This window comes from Periplaneta americana, chromosome 1 (genome assembly GCF_040183065.1).
Source record: "Periplaneta americana isolate PAMFEO1 chromosome 1, P.americana_PAMFEO1_priV1, whole genome shotgun sequence".
NCBI lineage: Eukaryota > Metazoa > Arthropoda > Insecta > Blattodea > Blattidae > Periplaneta > Periplaneta americana.
In genome coordinates this window covers 120,399,726-120,427,598 of record NC_091117.1, presented here as the reverse complement: position 1 = coordinate 120,427,598, position 27,873 = coordinate 120,399,726, and the positions used below count along the sequence as shown (strand labels likewise).

The 27,873-nt window shown below is 35.3% G+C and overlaps 1 protein-coding gene across 2 annotated transcripts in view; it reads right to left on the bottom strand.

Annotated features, from left to right (window-relative positions):
- LOC138700108 (neurexin 1-like) overlaps positions 1–27,873 on the bottom strand; it is a 940,828-nt gene that overhangs the window by 842,780 nt on the left and 70,175 nt on the right. For both annotated transcript variants that reach the window (XM_069826434.1, XM_069826432.1), the window contains exon 2: positions 15,262–15,422. In XM_069826434.1, the coding sequence (XP_069682535.1) occupies positions 15,262–15,375 (114 nt within the window). In that variant the 5' untranslated portion in view covers positions 15,376–15,422. The remainder of the gene's footprint in view (positions 1–15,261; positions 15,423–27,873) is intronic.

The window sequence follows — 27,873 nt, the reverse complement described above, 5'->3', positions numbered from 1 at the left end:
TATTTGATCAAGCTGCGCCTTTGTGTTATTCGACAACTTTATTAACCCTAATAAAAGTAAAACTTGCAAAACTGATATAAATTCAGCGAGTTACGTCTGACTCAACTAATTTTTCTATATTTTGTGACTTTTAATTTCATTCGATGCAATCTGAAGATAATAATAAATATTATTATTATTATTATTATTATTATTATTATTATTATTATTATTATTATTATTACTATTATTAAGTCTTCTGCATCTCCCTATCAAACCAACCTCAGGTAAAGGGTCGCGCTCCACAGTTTTAAAACTACTGCCGCTGAGTGACAGAGGCGGAGAGAGTAGTTGTGACAACATCGCGCTCGCATGTTACTGGCTTTCGCGAAACGTAAGGAGGTTTGAGCACGACTGTAGTTTGCAATGTTCTAGCGGGATAGAAATTCGGCCATTTTCATACCTCAGGGAAGTGTGCAGAGATAAGAAAATGGAGTGTTATGACTGGTTAGGTTAGTTTAGACTTTCATTATGTCTTACGTACTTACCTCTGACAGGTTAGGTTACAGTAGTTTAGGATTTTGTTATGCTTTGTATAGGCAAATCTGTGACAGGTTAGGTTAGGTTAGTTTAAGATTTTAGTAACAGATTGGGTTAGGTTAGTTTAGGCTTTCATTATGTTTTGCATATACGAAACTGTGACAGGTTAGGTTACGATAGTTTAGGCTTTTGTTATGCCTTGTATAGGCGAATCTGCGACAAGTTAGGTTAGGTTAGTTCAGGATTTTAGTGACAGATTATATTAGGTTAGTTTAGTAGTTTAGGTTTTTGTTATGCCTCGTATAGGAAAATCTGTGACAGGTTAGGTTAGGTTAGTTTAAGATTTTAGTGACAGGTTAGATTAGGTTAGTTCAGGCTTTTATTATGTTTTGCATATACGAAACACAGGTTAGATTAGGATAGTTTAGCCTTTTGTTATGCCTTGTATAGGCGAATCTGCGACAAGTTAGGTTAGGTTAGTTCAGGATTTTAGTGACAGATTGGATTAGGTTAGTTTAGGCTTTCATTATCCTCGTCAGGATGAAGGTGAAAGCGATTGAATGTGGCGCTCTTGAACAGGTGGTGATTTTTTTTTCTATGTTGGCAGTTCAAGTGCGTCTTTGTCTATTCCAAAATCGGCGGAAGTCACTCAACGCTCGTTTCTCCTCAAAAGGTTCTGTATTATACCTTTGTAAATATTGTAGAGTGGAAACTATGCAATATAACGGACGGAATTTTGTGAAAGTAGAGCAGAAATTTAATAAGCTAACTAGTCACTCAAGTATGAAGAAAAAAAAACATCTTACTGTACATTACAGCTCTGTCCTTAGGCAACTGGTTTGAATGTCGTATCTTATAAATATAAATCCTCCTGGATAAACACTGAAGTTGCACAAGACCGCGTGAAACGTGTAGCTATTAGCGTTGCCACATCGCACCGCGGCACGATGGGTCAAAGTATTCCGTGAAGACGGGGATGTCATTCAAGACAGCCCTCGTCCAGAACGACCCCCTGTTTACGACCACACAATTCAGCTCCTTGCTTTCCTGTTTGATGTTGATCTGCGCGTGACTCGCGCAGGTAGGCAATGCCACAAAACCGTGCTCCGCATTGTGCGAGGGAAACGTTTCAACACAAGAGACGCGATTATTCGCGCTATAGAGCGGGCACTGCAGGAAATCAACCGCGATGAAGTGTGGCAGTAGGTGGTAGACATGTGTTGCCATTACTTTTTATCCAATCTTTATAGGCCTACTTAGGCTGTAGAATTATTAATATTTTTTTACAAACTGTCCTCCATTGAGTTAAGCCCAGAGACTCTGTATACTGCACAGTGATTTTATATACCGGTAATTAATACCAATAGGATTTTCTGACCTTGACGTCGTGCGCGGGCATCAAGCGCTAGATATAGGAGGAAGAATAAGCAGCCTGTTGGATTAAGAAAACAGTGGTACTCAAACGAAACGTGAAATTTGATGTCGTTATTTTTATATGCCTTCTTTTTGTTTGATATTATTTATATTGTCTGTAAAACAAAAGTAGTTTACCAACACCAATTTCTTAATACTGAAGTTGTGTTTTAAACGTTAGTAACATAATGAAGAGTTAAGAAGGAACATTCACATAAATTCCATAGCAGTACAACTATACTGTATTAAATTGATGGAAATACATCATTCATAAAGGAAGTAATATCCCAAAAAAAGAGATTGAGCATGGCGTAATAAGCATGAATTGATATTGATGGTATATTTAGCCTAATAAAAGTAATCAATAAACTAATCAAAACAATATTATAGTACAAAGCAAAGTTACCTAGGTATTGTAGGCCTATATGTTTAAGTGTAACTTATACTCCATAACAAAACTCTTATCGCATTATGCTTTTAAGGTGATATTGGTGAACTTCCTATCATCAGAATATTAAATTATTTTCTCGAGACCTGGTGAAGCTATAGAGCTGACATTTTTACAACACATGGGCACATATCTTTTGCTTATGATGTAACGGTACTTGCTTTGTTAATACATTTCCTTACAAACATTTTCCATGCGAATATTTTCAAAATTTGTAATACTATCTTCAGTAATACGTATTTACGATATATTAGATTTACGAAAACATTGTTTTAGTACCTATAAGGCTACTAAACAAACATATCTGAAAGTTTCACTTTTCTATAAAAAAAAGTTGAGAAAATATTCATTTTAAATAAAAGAAACAAACTCATGAATTATGAGTATTAAAAACTTACATTCTTATAATCCACTTATACTTCTCAGACAAATATAAAAATTAACATGGATACAGTTTTAATAAGTTCTCTTCTCTTGATCCATTGAATCAGTGCTGGCTATCCCTGTATATAGCTCGACCAAGCGGTATATACTACCTCTCTCGTCTGTCTCTTTCCTTTCCGCTGTAAAGCGCTCAGGGTCTCCTGAGCTCTAAAGCGCGCGCTTGCGCTTATGGGTATCAATTGATATGACTGGTCTAGAACCATACTGTTTTGAGTCACATTTACCTTATTTCACAGTAGAAGCTGTTAAAGTTGTGAGGTAATCAATTTTGTTTAACTTATAATTCTACGTCGACCACATTTCTTTCTTAAGTTTCAGTGCGTACATAAAGCATATTAATGAACAAACATATCAGAATATTTTATAAGCAAAGGAAATATGGGGCTTATGGTGATGGACTTTGAGCACTGTGGCTATCAGTAACAACTTTCATTTCAAAGATGAAGTACATAAAACATTTTGCTCTCCCCAACGAGCAACTAATCCATTAGACTATCTCAGTTTCTTACGTCTACATATTACATACTTGTGAAGTGGCTTGATATCCTTTTCTTTTCCATCTATTTTCACTCACTCCATGCCAATTAATTTCGGTTATGGTGAAGATACAATTTGATTAGATCTTGTTTTTCGGGATACCAAGATATTATTAACTTGCTGAAATTCACAATCTGAAAATGAACATTTATATTTAACTGAACTGTTGTCTTTTTCATATTATATGTGCTCTATTTTTAGTAGGACACTTTGTTTAGGTCTGATTTAAGGATAATTGATTTACAATAAAAAGAAACTTTAGTTGGCACAATTTGGCTAACTGAATTCCTTATTTGACTCAAATTCTGAATAGCTCTAAAGACCGTCATTGAACTACGAAGTTCTTGGTTTCTAATGTATATTTCTATGACTGCAAGCATTGAATCAACCTCTTGGACGATACTATGGCTGGGCTTGTAATATTTTATGCTCAGTAACATTTACATTGTGACTGATCCTTTTCAAAAAATTAATTAATGCAATAAGCAAGTGGGCATTTGATTCTGTGAAACACATGCTTCTGATAGCAGTATGATTTTTTATGTGGCTTATCTTTCAAAAGTAATTGTAAGGATTTATCAGTGTATTTGCGATATCATTTTCTGATCTACTTGAAATGTCCTAATGTCACAGTAAACAATAAATATCCTTCTTTGTTACGAATGCCATAGCTGATTAATGTGTACACTGCAAATTTTGATTTATAGAACACTAATATAAGTTACCTATTAGAACTAACTGAACTAGAACTTTGAATATAGCCTGGAACCTTAATACTATCGTCTGAAAAATAATAGTTAATTTAATAACGTTTAATAATCCCCAAAAAGCACAGATAAACATTTCATGAAAAACAGACGAGCACTATTATTAAGAGACCAAGTTGGACACATTCATACCAACGATGATATACTCGATTTACCACTAATGTTAAAGATCGATGGATATTTATTATACGACTTTTTAGGCATTGTTGGTGACTTATCAGAATTAGGCCGAATTCTGACAGTATGTTAATGCATGGTTTGCTAACTTTTGCGTTGGTACTGTTTCGACTTGAACATGGAACACTATGGCATTGCAAATAATAGAAATATGGACATGGAACAAGGTGACTTTGTTAGTTTACGGGTTTAAAATCGAAATAATTCACTTCATGTTTTATTAATAGATAGCTCTGTATATGGTACTTTCACCTAACCTCATAACAAAAATTCTGAAAATAGTACATTTTACGTAATCTGTATACATTCATATGATTGCTTGAAATCTCACATGATGTTTTGGTATTTTTTGACAATTTCTTGAATAAGTATATTTGGTAATTCACATTTTTTTTTTTTTTTTTTAAGAAATTCACCAGAAATCTTGTAATGGTGTGGCGAGTCCCAATTAATAATCCAACTGCTTCAATGTTTTTTTTATATAGCCTATATTTTTCTTTTAAGCAAGCCACGGTAGGTTAATAAATAGGTATGTATTATTCTTCATCTTCATCCTGAGTCTGAGAGTGAACCTGTTCAAAGTGAGTGGCTGGGTCAATAATAACTCCAAGTCATGTATTGGAGTACAATTCTATGTCTGCTTTTCTAATGGAACCTCCTTCTGAAATACAGAGTGATTCATGAGGATTTACCGTCCTTTACGGAGCTTATTTCTGGAGACATTTTGAGCAAAAAAATGCCATATAAACATAGTTCCTATTCTCAATATTTTCAGAGTTACACTAATTTAAAGTTGTTTGTAAAATACGGTACATTTTTCTTTAGTTTCAAGGTAAAAGAATAATGCAAATAGATAATGAACCATTCATAAGTATCATTTCTTTAATTTTCAAGTATTATGAAGCTAAAAATGTGCTGTGAGCTCCTTAGTTACTTCGTACAGACATTTTTTTTCTATTTTTAACTAGAAAATTAGGCTACATTATTCTTACGCTCTTATCGCAACAATTATTACAAATCACACCACTTCCACCGACTTAATTATTTGCAGTTCAATTTTGCATCCTACGAGTAATTTACAGTTTTGGAGAGTTCGCTTGAGTACACTTGGCCGCACGGTTTTGAAAGGCACTCGTCGCGCTACGTAACTGCATACGGCTATCTTTGATTTCCGTAGCGCTCGCGCTGGCTGCTGACTGCACGCTGACCAAGATCACGCGTTCACAGCAATGCGTTCCAATAACGGAATGTAACTCTGTAAATATTGAGAATAGGACCCATGCTTATATGACATTTTTGCTCAGAATTTCTTCGGAAATAAGCCTCGTAAAGGACAATAAATCCTCGTGAATCACTCGTATATATTATTACTTCTTCAACCTGACACACATTCTTTCTCAAAGCTTCAGTAATGAAGGATCTATTATCATTATGCCGCATGTTAGTAATTAATTTTCCCTTCTCGCACTGTCCAAGGACGTAACTTACACCTTTCCCTTTTACTGAAGTCTAACGCCTTACGCTACTTATGATTCCTAACATTTTTCTGTAAAATGCAAGAAACAAAATTTTCTTATTATTGTGCAAATTAAATTATTTCAACAAATGCGTGTCTTACATGCAACGTTTCAAGAAAAGAAATTCTAGTGGAACCACAGTTCCGGCACAGTTTTTCTATGAATAGCTCTACCAAACTTAATGCGAATTCAATGAATGTTAATGAACACAATGTATGTTTGAAGGAATGAATGAATGAATGGATGGATGTTATTTACCCAGCTCATAATCTCACTTCACAAATTTATTATTCTTTTAAATAGCTTTCCTCTCTTACACTTTCTATACTGTCGCAAGTAAGCTCCTTGTTTTGGTAATGAATCTTTTTCAATCGGACATACAGATAATGTTGCGTTACAGGATAATGACGTCACATTCATTAGATAACAACTATGCGTATCATTTTCAAAAGTGCAAAACCTATTAAGTCCTGCAATAAAACTGTTCTGTCTTAAATTTACCCGTACTTGACATATGACAAAAAGTACGATTCATAAAATTAAGTGAAATGATTCTGAGGTAATTTTATTAATCATACTTTTGTCCATATGTCAAGGAAATTTAACACACAATTTTATAGCATTTCTAGAAAATGTTGCTTTTCAGTGGGGCCTACTTAAGAAATGTAGCACTTTCGCGAGCAAATGTTTGCCTATATTACTAAGTTTATTAAGGTGTTTATTAACTGAACACCTATTTCAGCTACTGTGAAGATAAAAGCAGATTCTAAAAGTCCATAACATTATATATTTTAAATCCAATGCATATATGTCCATCTCCTATCATTTAGGAAAAGCGAATTGTTTAAACATAATAATAAATATTCGTATAATTCTGTTTACAGTAAAATAAATTAGAAATCATTAAAGCTCTATATTTTCTGTAAATTTTTCGTGTATGTTTTAACCTTTTAGCTAATACAGAGGTGTTTCCGATCTCTGATAACGAATTTGAATGACAACATGTGCGTCAGGAGTCACATGACAGCTGAACTGTGGCGCGAGATGACAGTAGTGAGTGATCTTATAGTCAGAGTGCACGGAGACTCACAGCAGAAATTCTCAAGAAAATCGAGCCTTTTTGGGAGGGATACATAACAACCTTTTCCGATATCTAGTAGAGTTAAGCGAAAATAAAAGAAGCCTGCAATAAACGAGGTTTCGTTATTTCCAAAAAAGGCATCTTCTGTGTATTTAATAAAATTGGTAAAGCTCGAATGGAATTAATTTGTATCATCTCGTGGGGTGCGGCGACTTGTGATGGGGGATTAATTTGCTTGCTTTTTCAACTCTAGAATTACTCCCAACCGAGTTTTGCCAGTCTTAATAGGTACACACAAGATGCCTTTCTTGGAAATAACGAAACCACGTTTTTTTGCAGGCTACTATGATTTTCACGTAACTGTACTTGGGATAGGAAAAGGTTGTTATGTACTCCTCCCAAAAAGGCTCTATTTTCTTGGGCATTGCTACTGTGATACACCGTGCACTCTGATTATGAAATCACTCACTACTGGTCTGTCACCTCTCGCCGCAATTCAGCTGTCGGTGTGATTCCTGACGTACATGATGTCATTCAAATTCGTTATCAGAGATCGGAAACAACCCTGTATCAATGCTGAGATATTAAACAATTCTTGCATTTTCACGTTATCAACCGGCGTTATACAGAAACCTACATTATGTTTAGTAGACAAACAGATGTGTTCACGTCGATAACCTATTTAACGGGCCATGGAAACATGATAAAAAAAGTGAATTGATATGAAGCACTTAAGGATGTAAAGAAAGACAACAGCTTGATTTGCCGGTATGTTTGCTTTCTTTGTGTTCTCAAAATATTTAATTTAAAAATCTTGTGACTTCCCTGCATTCTAATATTCTGTCCACAGCAACAGCCGATATGGTAGCGATAGATACTTGCTTATATTTCAAGAATGCTTTTAATATTTTAGAGTCTGCAAATTTTAGGTATCAGATGTATTGCTTCTTACAAATAATAGCTAGATGCTTATTTATAATACAAAGCATTAGGCCTACTTTTATTACTACATGAAATTTTTGCATGCAGTTCCTATAGTCGAGCCCATTACTAAACCGTATTAGAGGAATGTGTTTGTGTTTGGTATTTTACATGGACTAGCTGGAGCGCAGGAGTCGCGTGATAGGTTGTTCCTCTTGACTTCTGAACTCGGAGCTCGTGCATTATTTAAAAGGATGCTGACGTTTTACAACCTATTTTTCAAACGTCTATTTCACCCCAGTAACATTGAGAGTAATTCACTTTCTATACAGGCAACGCGCCAAGCTCTTTCGGATTGAAACTATTGCAAGAAATAATGATAAGTAGAAAAGATTTTTTACTCTTTGCGAAGCGAAGGTATATGCAGTTTTAATAAATACGGAGAGAAGAGTGGTATTTTCCACTCTCTCTTTTTTATTTGTAACTGTAGACTGAAGTTTCAACGCAGTTGTTATTTATTAGACTCCACATGAAACGATAATCGCTTAGGGAAGAGAAAGGCGTATTGTGAACAGTAACTGCAATCTTAAAATATTCGTGACATTTATCTAAAGGGCTACGTGCACAATGGAGAAGAGAAAGACAAAGAAAAAAGGAAAGAAACGCAAAGGAGATAGGGAGACAATGAGAATGCAAGTGCAGTTGAAAGAGAAGTGAAATAATAAACTGGGTATCATTAAATGACGCGCAATTTTTTTAGTTGGTTATTTAACAAAGCTGTATCAATTACTAGGTTATTTAGCGTCGATAGGATTGATGAGACAGAGATGATATTTGCCGAGATGAGGCCGAGGATTCGCTATAGACTATCTGGCATTTGTCTTACGGTTGGGAAAGCCTCGGATAAAATCCCAAACAAGCAATTGGTCCAAGCGGGAATCGAACCCACGCCTGAGCAGCAGGCAAGCGTTTCAGCCGACTGAGCTACGCAGGTGGCCAATGATACATAATACAGTGGAAGCTCTTAAGTTCAACAGAAATCAAGTTCGACATTCTATAGTTCAACTGCTTACGTAGGAGAATTAGACACACCTCTATACTGGCACTAAGAAATGGGTTTGCCATTTGAATAGGAATTGGTCCTGTGTCTTATAGTGATACTTTTGTTAAAGGAAAACAGAATATTTTATTGATTAGGATATCCACATTGCTCACCGATTTTAAATTAATGAACTCTTCTTTTTCTATTTGAGAATTGTGCCGTTTGTGAGATGGAACAGTCGAAACCCACTGTGGTACTAGAAGCGCATACACAAGTCTCGGGGCGGGCAGGAAATGCAAGTACAGTACTGTATTCGTTGATGGATAACCAATAAAAATGTGTATTCATTTCACCTGCCACACCCACTACTCCTATTGGACAGAACTTTCAATTCTGTTCTGTCGAACTTACGAGTCCACTGTACATCGTACATATATTACGAAAGAACTAACATATTTTCTATGTTGAATAAACGTTAATCAAACTTAAATAAAATAAAATTATGGTTTATTTAACGACGCTCGCAACTGCCGAGATTATATCAGCGTCGCCGGTGTGCCGGAATTTTGTCCTGCAGAAGTTCTTTTACATGCTACTAAATCTAGTGACACGAGCCTGTCACATTTAAGCCATCGACCTGGGCCGGTATCGAACCCGCAACCTCGGGCACAGAAAGCCAGCGCTATAGCAACTGCGCCACTCAGGACGACATTTATACCTAGCCCTATGCTTTGAAAACATATAATATCTCAATGTTTGATTTTCTATCTAAGTCAATCTCAACATAAAAGATGTAATTGTAAAGTAAACAATGAAAATATTGATGATAATCCAGCACACTCCATTTATTCCTAAAACTAAAAATTTATTGGCAAGACCGGAAATCGAGGATTTAATATGTCTCGCACACCAACTGGAAAAGTTATAATATAGCAAAAAAGACGTTTTGTTGTCACTTATTTTTGAGAACGTGTACAGTTGTGACGTATTGGTGCATAATGTCGTTTCAGCAGCTTCCAAAACCGTGGAATTATTGAGAGTATTTTAAATCGATACCGGTAATGTTTTAATACATTTTCACCCAGAAGTTTTCTCATGAAGCATACAAATATGTGGGAATAATCAAATTTAGTGAATTGGTAACGTGTCTAACTTTTGTCCCGACAGGGATCTAAAGTGCGAGAATATATGGGATTAAGTTAAGTTACGATGCATTTGTGCCTAACATTTTCTCATTAAGCGTCCAAAATTGTAGGTTTAATGATTATCTTGTCAAATAGTGAAGTAAAGATTCCAAGATGTGAGAGTAATGTGGAGCTCATGAAATTATTTACTGGTGCCTGACTGCCTAACGATGTTTAATCAAGCATTAAAAGTGTAAGATATTTAACGTCTAGTGAAGTGATGATACTGGAATGGATACTGTAAGTGGCAAACGTTTTCCTCATGAAGCTTTCCAAAATATAGAAGTATTGAGAATCAGAGGGATATTTCATTAGGCCTATATTTACTAGCAGAATCAATTGGTAAATCAAGCATACTAATTTATTATGGTATTGAATGTAATAATTTATCTGTAGTAATGTCACGAGAGGCCTGAGATTTGCCGATAAATCCACGAGCGAAGCGAGTGGATTTATCTGGGAAATTTCAGACCTCGAGTTACATTTATTAGGACTATTTCGTGAATAAAATAAAAATGTAAATAATATATTCCTAAAATTCGATCACAAAATGTTAATAATCGTATATCAACGAATACTTAACCTATTCAGACATTGTAAAGTTGAAATACTCGTAGATGAATATTGATTACTGCAATAAAGAAATTCCATGTTATTATTCAGTAATGCCAAATGCGAAAAGCGAAATACAGGTTTAACAATATTAATTACATGTACTGCACCTTTCTCTTATTATTATAACATAAATACATTTTCATTATCTGCTGAATTCATTATTTAATTTAACAGTAACAGTGGGGACAGCTATAACCAATGCTTATGTATTCACAGCGAGACATGTTGCTACACAGTGAAGCCATCTCTGTATAGATAGGTCTAATTAAAACACGAATTTTATTACGCCAAACGGAAGGCAGTTTGACCATAGACCTCATTATTACTATGCAAGGTCTTTGGGTTTCATATGCGATGATGTTACATAAATTTGAATATCTGACTTTCCATTAATTGTTTAATTCCATTCACAACATTAAAATTGTAAAGGCTACAATTATAGGTTAAGTTACCTGTGGCAGCAGGACCAATGTCAGCTGTGCCTTATTTCGACCGTTACTTACAATCAGTGCTACACGAAAGCATTTTTTATGGCTTGACAAACGCATTCTCGCTGTAGTGTGTAAAGGAACTAAAGCTGCATCTACACAGTTCAATATTCCAATCGCGTATGCGTGCAATCTGGTAAGAATATTGAAAGGATCAAGTTTAAAAGGTACGTTCAATTAAGGTGCATGAAGATTTTGTGTCTACATGGTGCGCCGTTTTGAACGTCGTCTTCACTGCGTAAATAAAATATATTAATTAATATTAAATATCAATCTTGCATTCATTGCTTTAAAATTGAAAGAAAAGTTTAACCGTGTAGTTGCATCTTAATGTATTCATGATCATTCATTTATGGGGAAACAGTTGGTGACAACGACTAAACAAAAGAATGACCATGCGATAAATTGATAGCGATAAATCTAGCTGCAAAAATTATCGCAAAGTGTGACTGTAGCTGGTTGGAATTCAAAATTTCATTACACTTCATTGGTCGAAAATGGAATGACGTCATATAAACGAAATAGTCGTCATAAATGAATGCTTTAAAACTACTTTTCCCACCTAAGTCGTGTAGTTCAATAATTTTATGTTACATCTTTTCTTGGAGTAGGTCTTCAAATTATACATACTTATGCATATATTATATACATATATACATATACACGTATATACTATATGTTGTACCCTTAATTCTTCTCCAAAAGTAGCGCACTTAGGATCACCGGAGAAAATAGAACTATGGAACTAATATCATCTTTGTTGATAATTCTCGCTCAGAAAGAAACGATTTGGTGCAAATACGAAATATTCTTTCAACACATTATCTTACACTTTGACGTGAAATGTCTATATTCGACATTGTAAAGTTTTAACATGAAAGGTTTACTCTAACATCACTCGCGGTACCATGGAAACAGAAGTGTCTCGTGGTTTTCCACGCGGTCTGTCTCGTTCCATTGTCTTTTAATGTGCCTCGAGGTTTCCCGCCAGGCTTTCGCATATTGCCTTCGGTACTAGGAAGTGTTTACTCAAATGTTACTCGCACAGTGTAAAGGCTCGAATCACGTTTCTTGTGAGGACTGCGGGAGTTCCACACGATGTGCAGGTTTTTAACGTCTTCGGCGTTCCTGACCTGTCATGTTTCTCCCTTTCATGCGGTAGCTATTTGGTTATATCCATTTTTGGCTTTTTCCTTCAAAATTCTCTTAAGTTCCTTCAGTGGAACTGCGGACCTCGCAATGAGACAAATGGCCTACAGAACTGGAGCTCACATATTCAGTTTTCTCAGTTTTCTTGTAAGGACGAGTTCTTGCGTACCTTTTAAACGTTTCTCTTCTCATATCCCCATTGACAACAAGGTTTGTCACATAACTGTCATGGAACTATTCAGTACACGAGTTATCTTGTATTTTATTATTGCTATTTGAGTACAAGCTTTCACGCAATGATCGGATTCTCTTACATCACCCTTCAATTTTTATTTGATTTCTTCGTCCTTATTTCCGTTAGACACCTTGTAGTCCAGATATTTAGAAAAAGTTCTTGCTTGGTTTCTAATTGGCTTATAAAATAATAATTACAAGCATTTTAAGAATTTATCCTCTATTCATTTTAATAGAATTCCTAATAGTTCTCGTATCATCTCATAATTCTAGAATGACTTGGGTAGTTAAGAGAGACATTAAATAAGGAATTTCAGTTGTAATTTGAATGCCAATTCTTCATATGGCCTACTTCTACACCTCAATAATTTATAATAGTGGTCTCGTGCTAAATCCCATTACATGTTGCTGGTATTGCATAAGTACTCCCTCACATTTCTCATTCTTCCTTCCTTGTCAATCAATAATCTACTGTAACGCAAGGCGTCCTGCAGACACGCTTTTAGTCTGATTTGAGACGTTGGTCTCCAAAACCATCTTTGCGCACAACATGAGAATGTCGTGAAGAAGAAACAATTACCATGTAGTTTTATATAGGTCAGGGTTTATTCTTGGCACCATTAATAATTGACAAAGGACTTATATTTTACTTTTCTCCTAAGACGTGTGTTTAAGAGTCTTGTCACTCTTAACAAATCTATATATATATATATATATATATATATATATATATATATATATCTACTCCTCATTTTAATTCACGAATTTCTGACCTAATGGGCAACTTATATCTGACCTAGAGCTATTAATGATCAGAAATTAAGATAATAAAATGTACAGAAGTAACTTAAGACTGATTTCGGAGAATAACTAAGAATATCATTCATGTTCTGAAATTTACTGTCTCCAATGTTTCGGAACTATTCACATGTTTGTTCATCAGAATGCTATTTCCTAAGAGCTGAACTATTGACTATTCTGCTGGATTTTATATAATTAGAGACCGGATTTTAACGGGAAAATTTTTCATCAAAAATGAAAGTTATAGCCCCCCCCCCAAAAAAAAAACTTGAAAAAGGACTATATTACTCTCCAAAACATACTTCAGCACATTCATGGATATACATGGTACAAACAATCTTACTTATCTCTTCACAGCATAAGGAAAGTGTTGTATTTGATATAGTCAAAAAAGGACTTCAAAAAAGGACTATATTACTCCCTCAAAAGAGTGCTATTTTAATTTAAAACACATTTCAGCACATTCGTGGATACACATAGCACACATAAGCTTATATTTATCGCTTCACAATATAGGAAAAATGTTGTATTTGATCACATTCAACATTTCAATATGTTTCAATATGATTGTGCTTCTTTGAATGCAGAATGTCTTTATAAACTGAAAATGTTAATTAGTTAGGATACAATTAATTATGATACTTAATCACTCATTTAAAGTTTGTATGACTGCAACCTGTGTATTTTTTTGTGTGACTATACTTTGTTTATAGTTTTTTTCTCCCTCTGTCTTTATTTCTTGTGTAGCTTTACTTGTATGTAGTGTATTTTTTCTGTTTATTTCTATTATTGTATTTGTATTCCTGGTGTTGTGGAAGAGAAGGCCTGATGGCCTTAACTACACCAGAATAAATAAATAAATAAATAAACAAATTAATAAATGAATGAATAACTAACTAACTAACTAACTAAATAAATAAATAAATAAATAAATGACCGCTCAATATCAACTGAAACCACAGGTGAAAATTTTATTTTTATCCTGAACTCTAAATCAGCACACTTTATTAGTTTTTCAATGTCTGGAATCAGAAGAAGAACGATATTTATTTTCGCTTGCTCAGGAAGTTATAGACTATCGGAAAAAAATAAAAAAAAATATCTAAATGATTGCGATATTCTGTCAAAAAAGGACCAAAATGAGAGATGTTTTTAAAGAAGGGAGAAAAAGGGGCATATGGACTAAAAAGGGGAAAAAGGGAAGTCAAAACCACATAATTTGGTCGATGAAAGATAGTTTTGAACATCGTAATTAATTATTTCATATTTCGTGTTGAGATAAAAAAGAGATTCCCTTTAAAATCCGGTCTCTAGATATAATTTTATAATCCAAACAGATGATAACATCAATATTGTTATAACTTGTGCATGAAAATCAGAACGGGAAATACTGAAGTGGGTTTTCTTTATCAAAATAACAGGATAAATAAAAATGAACAACACTAATAATAAATGACCGGACAGAAAAATGTAATAATACTCAGTTTATAAACAACTGAGTGATAAAACGAAACAGCATGGAATAAACAAAGCAAGACAAAGTGAATAAAATTTCGCTATCCTAATATGCGAAAATGTTTCCTCTATGAGACATACAAGCATAAGGCACGTACAATCTTACGCATTGTTTATTTACTCATCTGAGCGGGATGAATAAGATAACGTGGTGTTTGTGCGCCCATACGAAAATTATAACGTAGTAGTTTAACGAAGTTTTTATCACACTATAGAATAGTAGCATTTATGATCTTTAATGTGGTATGTAAGAAATGGATTGTCTGTTGCGAAAAGAAGTCGTGGCAGGCCCCCCGGAAAATATAGAAATATTTCAACTATGCTTAGAAAATATTGGTAGTTTAAATAAATGTAAAAACGAAGAAACCATCCGGTTTAATATTAAAAATAACACCTTTATGATACATACCTCTTGAACTTTTCTGTGGACAGTCACTTTGTGCCACTGGTTATCATCGAATCGAACTCTGTTGGGTTTTATCTGCATCTCCAGGCGTCCATTTCCGAGATTCATTGTTAACATGACACCGCCATCTTTGAGAGCCAGGTTCAAGTAGTCCTGACCATCACCTATTGGAAGAAAAAAGAATGTCATTATTCACGTGTCTACTTAAAATCAATTGTATATTTAAGAGACTCCTATGGGCACGCGGAAGCATCGCGATTAAGGCGTTTCGGTCCAAGCCCGAGGGTTGGATTCCCGATTTAGTTACGTACTTTCTCCAATGATCTAATCCTTCCTTCTGTATGTAGCTCACTCAGCCTCAATGGAAATGAAAAGTTTTTCTTTGGGTAAAGATGGCAAGCATATAAGATTGAAATCCCTATTGCTATTAATGCCTATTGTCTTAAAAAATGGAAGCCTTAACCTTCCGATACTCTTTGGCTTCCATGATCTGGTAATAAAAATAACTTTATCTTTACATACGTCCTTCCCCAAAAGCTTCAAAGATATTGTAGAATTATTTTAAATAATTCATACTTTTGGAAAGTAAAAAAAAAAAAGTTGGAATTCTATCCAGATGAAGGCATGTCTGAACAACTCATTCCTTTCTTTCCTTGTCAAGGAGTCTTGCTAACGGTTTTTTTCGTCCCCACAAAATAGTCCTCAAGTTGATTTCAACTTTCGATATAATGAAAACTAAAGTGATCATTCATCAAAATAAGACAAAACTTAGGAAACTTATATAATAGATTTTAGGGATATAGTTGTAAAGATTTCAGAAGTAGGGCTTTGCGTATACCACCGTATTCAACGTTCTTAAACTACATACAGGGTTCATCATCAGGACAAAGTAGATTCAGTAGGCCTATTCTGTTCACTCGATATGTCTGGCTCTACTGTTTGGAATGGCCAGACTTCTGAAGACAATTTATGCCTTGAAGATAACATATACGTTATCATTATACGTTTTAAAAGTTTCAAAATTCATTTACTCTATTATTTATTTTACCAATTATAGTGCTGTCTATAGATTGTTTTCTTGAACATACAGGCCTACTGAAACATACATTAAATAATTTACTGTACTACCAGATAAAAGATATGTTTTCCTTAGTGCACATAATGTAAGCCTACGTTCATAATCCCAAAGTACAAGTAGGCCTATGTAATAATAATAATAATAATAATAATAATAATAATAATAATAATAATAATAATATTACTAATAATAATATTACTAATACTAATAATAATAATAATAATAATAATAATAATAATAATAATAATAATAATAATAATAATAATAATAATAATAATACTTTCCTTCTGGAGTGTCAAAATGGCTTTAGAAAAGGAAGATCATGTGTAGATCCATTATTTAGTATCAAACTATTGTTAGAAAAAACAAGAGAATTTAATTTAGAAACCCATATAGCTTTTATTGATTTTGTGAAAGCTTTTGATAAAGTCCGAAGAGACCTTTTATTCGACATATTACAAGATAAAAATATTCCAAATTTGCTATTACAAAATATAATAGAAATCTACACAGACAGAAAAACAAGTGTCAAAATAAATAACTGTATATCCGAAAGAAAATTAGTTAATAATGGAGTTCGACAAGGTTGTCCACTATCACCAACTTTATTTAATATCTATATAAATGAAATTATTTTAAAATGGAACCAAATCTACACATCAGGAATCAAAATAACTAGTGCTCTAACATTAAATACCTTACTCTATGCCGATGATCAAGTCATAATTTCCAATTCAGAGGACAATTTACAAAGAGGATTGTATACATTAAATAAAATATTAAAAGATTTTGGGATGGAAATTTCAGCACAAAAATCAAAAGTAATGGCATTTTTAGGACAAGACCCAATCAGAAGTAAGATAATACACAATAACCAATGCCTCGAACATGTGCAACATTTCAATTATCTGGGTTGTGAAATATCTTATCAAAATGAAAAAGATGTGAACAAGAAAATTACCAAATTTAAACAAATTCTAGGAATAATAAACAATACATTAAAAGCTAAATTAGTACAAAAATCTACAAGAATAAAAATATATAATACACTAGCATTACCTTCCCTTTTATACGGAAGCGAGATTTGGACATTAAAGAAAAAAGACATGAACAGAATCAAAGCAACGGAAATGAAATTTTTCAGGAGGACAGCAGGATATACTCTTTTAGACCGGGAAAGGAATGAAGAAATTTTAGAACAATTAGAAGTAGAGTCAGTAGAAGAAAAAATCAGCAGATACAAATTCAATTGGCTAGATCATGTAAGAAGAATGGAAAATCCAAGAATCCCAAAAATTATGATGCAATAAAAACCTACAGGACATCGTCGACCAGGAAGACCTTTAAGAAGACTGCTAGATGGGGCCGAAACAGGTCTACAGAGGCCTAATTCGTGAAGGATGATGATTATGATTATGATTATGATTATTATTATTATTATTATCATTATTATTATTTACGTTTTACATAATTGCATCAATCCGGCTATCTAGCATTTCAGACTTCACTGTAATAAAATAAATTGTCCCCAGGATAGTTTATAAGACTATCGCTAGAAGGTGTTCAATGGTGGGGCTGTCACCTTAAGAGTCTCCGGACCGACATGATAAGGCATTTCCTTCAAACAGATGTGATATTTTAAAACAGGCTGAAAGAAATAAGTCTCCTGGCGAAGATGGAATTAATATCGAATTGTTCAAATTTACTGGGTTGAAGTTTTTAAAAGATTTCTTAAATTTCTTAATAACATTTAGTCAGGGAAGAATATTCCAAATAGTTGGTATAAAGTGATTGTCATCCTCATATTTAAAAAGGAAGATATATAGAAAAACGTAAAAACTACAGAGGAATAAGTTTATTAAACACTGGCTACTAAATTTACTCATCTATTTTAAAAAAAGAGATTAAATGCTCATTATGAGACATTGATCTGTGTAGATCTAAATGGATTTAGAAAGGGCCGTTCATGTGCTGAGGCTGTGTTACTTTAAAAATTACATTAGAAAAGATAAACGAGTATAATTTAGAATCACATCTAGCTTTCATCGATTACAAAAAAGTTTTTAGACGGGTTAAATGGAGATAAATTATTATATTTACTAAAAGAAGATACTGTTTCAAATCAATTAATATAATTAATATTTAATATTTATGAAAATAAAAAAATTGCTATTAAAATAAATAGAGAAATCACAGATTTTAAATCCATAAATGCAGGTGTTCGACAAGGTTGTCCTCTTTCTACACTATCCTTTGTAAGTTATATTATTTTATGCTCGACCATGCCGAGATGTAGTAATTATACACCTGGTAGCAGCCCTTTAATGGACCTCATTAAAGTACACCTATTCATTAATGTTCAGGTGTTCCACCAATCAGAAAACACCATTGTAGCAATATGGAAGCGCAAGTATCGATTATTCTCGGATATGCAATCGAAAGACAACTAGCGAAACGTCACGGAGGCTGGAAATCCAATACTGTCGCAGAAGGTTATGTTCTGTTACTACAATAATTACCGTAGCGTTAATTGTAAATAATATTCAAATAAATTCAATTTGTCATCTCGTTTTTAATGTCTAAATCAATTTCAAGGTTATATCAAGATTAATGTTCATTTTACTCTCTAGATTATATATCAAGGTCAATGACATTTGTTTCTCGGAAAAAATCAATACTTTCGCGTCTGCGCACATCTCACAATTTACGAGATATTGCACGAGGTCAGTTCCGCTCCACAGTCAGATAAGAATAACATGAATACTTATGAATAATTTCAAGTTAGAAATATGGTCGAGCATAAAAAGTCGTATGAAACTAGCCTATAATGGCAATTAAGACGCTCGTATGAAAATTATGAAACTCGCTTGCGCTCGTTTCATAAACATACTCGCGTCTTAATTACTACCATTATAGGCTCGTTGCATAATGTACTATTATGGTAAATAAATGGCAAAACCGATGTCCAAATGGAGGATACATCCCCATTAACCCTTTGATGCACGCATTTGGGAGGAAAATAAAAAATTGTGTTTGCAATGAAATTAATCTTTTATTTGTCTAAGAGAACTACCTCAAATTTTAAAAATTTGAAAAAAATTCAATTTTTGACACAGAAAATGGGTGGTTTCATGGTAGAACCACTATGCAATACTGCAGAACACAATGCCTCCAGACTTATTGTGAATGATACGAAAGGAAACAGTTTCTGGTCTCATTAAAGCAAAGTGCCACTCCACAAGTGTTGCAGGAATTTACTCCTGTGTGGTTGAACTTTAGTGCTGCAATAAGCACGGCGTCTTGAAGATCGACACATAGGCGTATGTGCCACCTTGTCGAATCTTTTCTCATACGGGACCGTTGGCTTGAAGTGGTGCACAGGTTTTAGTACTGTCTTTCTCCCTCTAGGTTTTGGAATATTAGCTGCGACCAAACCATCAACAACTGCCAACCTGAAATTCTTCAGAGTCAGTTCTCCACCTTCACCTCTCAACGAATATACCAAGAAGGCATTAGTCACAGTGACACCAACAAAATACCAAAAAATACGGTGGCACTATCTTCTGCATTTTCTATCAATCTCGTACAAGGATTTCAACATACCAGCTTTGTCAACATAACCCATATTGTGACAGCCACCTCGAGACTCGAACACGCGTCCCGCAAGAGTCGCGCGGGAGTCGACACGGGCTCCACGGAGCACTGGAAAGAGCGACTGCTGCAGAGAGGAGAGATATCCGGATGATTCGAGAATGGAATCTTTCGCGAACTCTCCAGAAACTATAGTTTGGTTATAAAAGAGAAGACGCAAGTGAACGTCAGTCAGCCCGTCATAAGCCAGTGTTGTTACAGGCAGATTTGGACAGTAAGCGAGTTAGTCTTGTGTAGCAGCTTCGAGACCAGAGCGCGACTTGAGTTGTGTCCGTAACTGTGGAGCCTGAAGCCCGGAGTTCGAGTGCAGTGGACCGCAGTTGGGGGACCTGAGTTCGAAGTTCAGCGGATCGTCTCTGAAGGTCTGGGGTTCGAGATTCTGTGAACGCGAGTGACTGAGCTAGAAGAACTAGCCAGACAAACGAGCTGTGAACTGAGAACTGACATTTCTATGTTGTAAATAGTGCTTTGTGAATATTAGTTAAGAATAACAGTTCATTGTTGTTCGTAATAGTCCAAGTAAATTGTCATTGTCGTTTGTGGAGTGCAATAACGAACGCTGTGTTGCTGTGCGGAGAGCAGATCCCATTGTTGACGGGAGTGAAATTAAATTGTAGAGAGTGATAATTATTGTTGAGATAATAAAATTTACATTGTTATTCAGTATAAAAAGTTACAATATGTTTGTTGCAGTCCTTCACGAGTTGTGGACTATCAATTTCAGTGATTGTTCCATTCTTCTCTTTCCTTGAAACAGTGGCGACAATAGATGGATCGTGGTAATTAGAAAAGAAAATAATGGACCTTCTATCCTTCCACTTGAGCCAGGCCACTCCAGCATATGACGTACGGCTATCACTCTCACCACGTTTCATGTCGCGATCTCTTCTTTCGTCGTGTGGTAAACCAATACGCCCATGTCTAACTGTACCACATGCATACATATTTTGCTGCCTTAGAGATCATCAGATTCACACTTGTGAAGAAGTTGTCAAAAACACTTTGTGATTGTCACCAACCATCTCTTCCTTGTAGCCATGATGAATAAACTGACACAAAAATGGAACATTTTGCTGGATATGGTAAGCATAACTACCCTGTTTGCATTGTGGTTACGTTTTGAAGCCACCACATTATTTCTATATTGATGCCACATGTGTCGAAGAAATTACAATATTGTTACTGAAATATATTCTAAAAGACCGAAAGACAAATAATACTAAATAGAAACTTACGTATCTGTGATACTTTAGCATACAACTGAAATAAAAACACGTCGCGAGTTTTCCACACCCCAACTATACACAACAACATCGGGCATCTTAATGAACAGGCTCAGAAACACAAATATAGGGAAAATAAAATTCTTCTACAGTTACTAAGGATCAGTGAACGCAGCACAGTAGTTTTAAAATAAAAACCACTCTGTAAGTAGGCGGAAAACTCAAATTTAAAGGTGGTTACATACTGTAATCACTGCGCTTCAAAGGGTTAATAGATACACTAAAATCGCTACAATTCTTTTTGCAGGTGATCTAGTATTATTAGCCATAAATAAAGATGACATCCAAAAATCAATACATTTTCTAAATATTATTGCAAAAGAATTTAACATGGAAATTTCTGTCAAAAATCCGAAATAATGGCATTCTATGGAAAAGAACTCGTAAGGAGCAAAATTTGTATTGAAGATAAAATTTTAGAATATGTTAACACATTTAAATATTTAAGCTACACTCTTTCATATGAACAAGAAAAATATATATGCATTTCAAAACTACCAATTATATAAAAGTCATGGGAATTATTAACTTAATATTTAAGCCTACTTTAGTACGTCACACTAGATTAAAAGTATATAATATTTTGGCAAGACTTACTCTAGTCTATGGCTCAGAAGCATGGATAATTCTGTGGTGTTCGGGTAAAGGGGTATAAGTCATTATTTTGTCCAGGTGGAATTTTGTTCCCCAGATGAACACACAAGTTAAATTATACAAGTGGGTGTGCAAAAATCAAAGAATACAAGCTGTTAATGTGTTTTATTTGTGTAGAAAATGATTTGTAATAAGGGTTCCAAGTTTAATTTTCATTTATCTCCGAACTCATTTTTATGACTTATCTCCCTTTACCCAAACACCACAGCATTATCAAGAGAGATGTGCAGACAATAACGACTAGAGAAATGACATTTATGAGTAAAACAGCAGGATACACACTTTGGGATAGAAAACGAAGTGAAGAAATTTTGAAAGAATTAGGAGTTACACCCATGACTGATTTGCTACATAAATACAGGTAACGGGAGGAGACATGTGGAAAGGATGCCGAGGAGACGATGGCCAAAATCAACTTTAGTATCTCACTCTACTGGAAAACTATCTATCGGAAAACCTATGAAAATATGGCAAGGAACCATAGAGACCACAACGGATCCCTAGGTCCAAGGAGTGACCAGGTGATGATGATGATGATGATGATGATGATGATGATGATGATGATGATGATGATGATGATGACGACGACGACGACGACGTTTTACGTAATGTGTATAATTAGTTTCGTAAGAATAATTCATATAGAAAAAGCTGGTCGCAAATTACAATAACTTCTATATTATTTTCCTGTTTATCAAAATTAATCTTTAAATTGAAAAATGTAGACTACAGTATTACACGTATTTTGCGATTACAACACTACCATCATATTAAAGACTTGGCACACATTAGACCTAATGTGAGAGGGCATTCATTCATACCCTTTTCTTGAGTTCCGAATAATATAGACTATTATGGATAATGTCCCGGGGTGGTGAAGTTATATTATAGAACGGTTTCCTATATTCCCCTCAAAATATTAAAACCGGGTGGTGCATCCAGGCTTTTAACGTGTATACAGCGAGAATGAAACAGAGACATTGGAGCTGTATTTCTTCCTCGGAAATACGAAGTTTTCGAAGGAAAATGTTAGTATTTCTTTTTCCATAGCGGCTGGGTTTGCTAGCTATACACATGAATTCGTGTAGAAATATGCACGGGGTTGAAGAAGATACCAGATATAAAACTCAAACACCACAAAAAATATAATATAAAAAATAATTATCATTAGTTTTAATAATTTAACAAAAATATTGGTCTTGTAAACCAAAAATAATTAAAATATATGAATCTTTTAACGTACAGCAGAGTTCGTATAGGTCAGTTTCTTTCAGATGCGTTTCCAATTCACTGTGGGCTAAAGCAAGGAGATGCACTATCACCATTACTTTTTAACTTTGCTCTAGAGTATGCCATTAGGAAAGTCCAGGATAACAGTGAGGGTTTGGAATTGAACGGGCTACATCAGCTGCTTGTCTATGCGGATGACGTAAATATGTTAGGAGAAAATCCACAAACGATTAGGGAAAACACGGGAATTTTACTGGAAGCAAGTAAAGAGATAGGTTTGGAAGTATATCCCGAAAAGACAAAGTATATGATTATGTCTCGTGACGAAAATATTGTACGAAATGGAAATATAAAAATTGCAAATTTATCTTTTTAAGAGGTGGAGAAGTTCAAATATCTTGGAGCAACAGTAAGAAATATAAATGATACTCGGGAGGATATTAAACACAGAATAATTATGGGAAATTCCTGTTATTATTCGGTTGAGAAACTTTTATCATCCAGTCTGCTGTAAAAAAAATCTGAAAGTTAGAATTTATAAACCAGTTTATATTACCGGTTGTTCTTTATGGTTGTGAAACTTGGACTCTCACTTTGAGAGAGGAACAGAGATTAAGGGTGTTTGAGAATAAGGTGCTTAGGAAAATATTTGGGGCTAAGAGGGATGAAGTTATAGGAGAATGGAGAAAGTTACACAACACAGAACTGCACGCATTGTATTCTTCACCTGACATAATTAGGAACATTAAATCCTGATGTTTGAGATGGGCAGGACATGTAGCACGTATGGGCTAATCCAGAAATGCATATAGAGTGTTAGTTGGGAGGCCGGAGGGGAAAAGACCTTTAGGGAGGCCGAGACGTAGATGGGAAGATAATATTAAAATGGATTTGAGGGAGGTGGGATATGATAATAGAGAATGGATTATCTGGCTCAGGATAGGGACCATTGGTGGGCTTAGGGGAAAGGACTATAAGAGTACGCACATAAATTAATTTGCTTGCCAGCATTAAAGTTGAGTGATAAAGTAAAAACTTTTTATGTCATTGAAGTTATTGAACATTGTTTATTTAAACATAAAACACAAATCAGTTACACAAGAAATTATAGATGAGTATTGGCCCTTTAATCAAAATCTGGGCATTGCGCACTCTTGTAGGAACAAGCATCTAAGAGCGCGCATACAGTCCTTCAAGAGTACGCGCTAACATATGTCACAAATAAATACGCCAGTTCCCTCATAGCATGAGCAGGCTTCATGCCACCATTCATTGCAGTTTTCGCATTGCACCCAGTCTTCTGTCAACGGTTCCTGATATTTTTTACCATAACCTGGACAGAAAATATTGTAATTTTCTTTGGATGTTGTGGGAGTTTCTGGGTCAATCCTCAGTCGCTTTTTCTCCTTTGACCAAATGGATTTCTGATCAGTTCCTTCGATTTGTTTCCTCCCTCATGTCTCCAGAGCATTCTTGTATGGAGATGAAGTCATTATTTCTGATTTCTTCCCCGTCCTCTTTTTGATTGGAGGTTTGCTGCAGGTAGATGAAGCAGAGTGGACGGCGAGCAAACTTGTCCATTCAGATTATTTTCACCGTCAGGACGAGAGATAAAATTGTTTGAAATATATCTTGACGGACTTGTTGAGATTTCTCTACATGAAGATTTAACTGAATTTTCTGTTGAGGCTTCCTCTCTTCAGTTTCTTGATTGGGTTCTGATCTAGATGCCACGGCAGACGATAGGAAATCATCCTCCATGAATATTTCTGGGTTAAAAGGGAAAATTCCTATGGCACGGAATGAATTCTTCGCCTTTTCCAGAGTAGCTACTTTTTCATATGCTCTACAGAACAGAGAAGACACTTCCGTGTGAGTTATTACACGTCCTGGATTGCGAACCATAAATTTATCACATTCTGTAGAATAGACAGATTTAAGGGGTACAAAGATGCTTTTATCAAGGGGCTGGATCATGTGGCTCGCATTTGGGGCAGAGTAAGAAGTGTGATGAAGTGTTCTCTGCAGTATAATATTGCTTCCAAGCTGCAATGCGAAGTGTGGTTATCCAGATTAGAAGAGCTGGATCAACCTTGGTTGGCTTTACACATTTTGTGAAATGTTGCAGCCATTCCACGAAAAGCTCCGTGTTCATGAATCCAGAATCCGAAATTAGGTGCAAGGTGCCTTCAGGAGCATCTCTGTACAATTCAGGATTGAGTCTCTTCCTCGGAAAAATAATAGCTAGAGGAATGTAGATGCCTGTTGGAGATAGACCGCACAATTGAAACTATCTGTCCTCTCTCAGCTGACGCAACTTTTCCTATACGACGTTTCCTAAAATGAAGAATCGAACGATGTTTATTCTACAAAATTGTAAATATACTAAAGTATACCTACTTAGTAGAAAATTTTATATAAAAATTAACCTTTATAAACATCAACAAGAAACACTAACATTTCTAGAAAAAGTTTAAACTGCATTATTTTATCCGACAATGCTAGAAATGTTAGTGTCCTCCAAGAGCACGCACGCACTCTTGAGGGATCCAGCTCTGCGTCCTCTTTAAGGCCTGGTTGTACTGACAAAAAATTACAATAGATGGAAGTAGCATGCAATAACTGATTTCCCGCTTTGTGCGAAATTACAGGCTAAGGAAGAACGTTTTCCATGCGCACATTGTAAAACCTATTTCAAAATTATTTCCTGAGAAAGAAACTAATTTCAAAATACACAGAATTACAAGATTAGTATAAAAAATTGCAACTTCCCAATAACTAATATAATCCTCAGCAATAAAAAGTGACTTCTATATCAGAACATCGCTTATGAAGATACCTTCTTACAAGTTACACTTCAGCTCCTTGCAATGCAGCCAACATAGAAAATTAAAGCTGCGTACTCTTATAGGACTGCTCGCTCTTTGGGTAACTACCCCTATGTGAGGGCGGCAATGAACCTTCGGGCTCCTTAAAAGCCAGTAAGTAAGTAAGTATATGCAAACAAAAACATTTTGTAATGGAAATTTCAATTAGTAACCAAATTATTTCTAAGAATTAATTTTTACACAAAAACGAATTCACTTCCGTATAAAATATCCATAATATAATTAGCAAAGTTATATATGAATATACAGGATGTTTAAAAAATACGGGGCATAATTTCAGGTATGTATTTCCCACATGTAGACAATCAAATAGTTGGTTATAACATGTGTTCGGAAATGCTTCATTTCCGAGTTATGGCCTTCACAACATTGAAATTCACCAGAACGTTTTTCTTTCCGCAGGTCGTTGTCATTACAGAAGATGTTCAAAATGTCCACCTCCTGCTGAATACAGACCTCACATCGATGTCTCATTGACCTGCGAACACGATCCCAAACGCCAGGAGTATTGCGTATGTCCTCAGAATATGCCACAATTCGATTCCGAAGGGATTCCAAATCAGGCACCGGAGACGAATAAACCAATGATTTTAAATGGCCCCACAAGTAAAAATCGAGAGGGTTCAGATCAGGTGAGCGTGGAGGCCAAGCAATTGGACCACCTCTACCTATCCATCGATTAGGAAACCTTCGATTCAAGTACCGGCGAGCCGTACGACTGAAGTGTGCAGGAGCGCCATCATGCAAGAAGTGAATGTGTTGACGATTGATCAGTGGAGTGTCTTCTAAAACATGAGGTATGGTGTTTTCCAGGAAGTTTGTGTACGCCTGCCCCGTAAGTCTGTTTACAAGTACATGGGGTCCATCCAACTAATCGATCACCAATGATACCGGCCCACATGTTGAGGGAGAACCGCACCTGGTGATGAGATGGAACAGTTGCACGTGGGTTTTCATACGCCCATACATGCTGATTGTGGAAATTTGTTATGCCATCTCGTGTGAACTGTGCTTCATCTGTAAATAATACTAAGGCAGGAAAGTTCGGATTTACAACACATTGCTGCAAGAACCACTGACAGAACCTAACTCGTGCAGAGTAATCTGCTGGTGACAGGGCCTGTACACGTTGCAAATGATAAGGATACAATTGATACTCTTTCAAAGCCTCCAGACAGTCGTATGAGGAACATTGACTTGTAACGCTACCCTTCGTGTGCTGATAGAAGGAGTCATGTTCACAGCCTCCAGAATCTCCTCCTGTACTTCTGGAGTTGTAGATCTTGGTCGTCCCCTTCCCAAACCAGGAGAGTTAAATTTTCCATACTCGCACAGACGGTAATGGAGACGTACAAATGTCTTCCGATTTGGACATTGTCGCTGTGGATACCTCTCCTGGTACAAACGACGAGCCAGCGTAGCATTGCCGTCCGCCTTACCGTACATGAAGTGTATCTCTGCCAGCTTTTGATTTGAATACATGTTGCACAGTCTAACGCCTACACAACACTGAATGTAACATTCGCCTCGGAATGAACTGTCAGAGTACCCTCTTAATGTCTCCTTTGACGGCAACGACCTGCGGAAAGAAAAACGTTGCGGTGAATTTCAATGTTGTGAAGGCCATAACTTGGAAATAAAGCATTTCCGGACACATGTTGTAATGAAATATTTTGATTGTCTACATGTGGGAAATACATACCTGAAATTATGCCTCGTATTTTTTAAACACCCTGTATTTTTTTCAAAAGAATTTCTCGATTGAAGACATCACTACGTAAAATTAAATACGTTATGTAATAAAACTTAAAACTGTCTCGGAGACTTACGG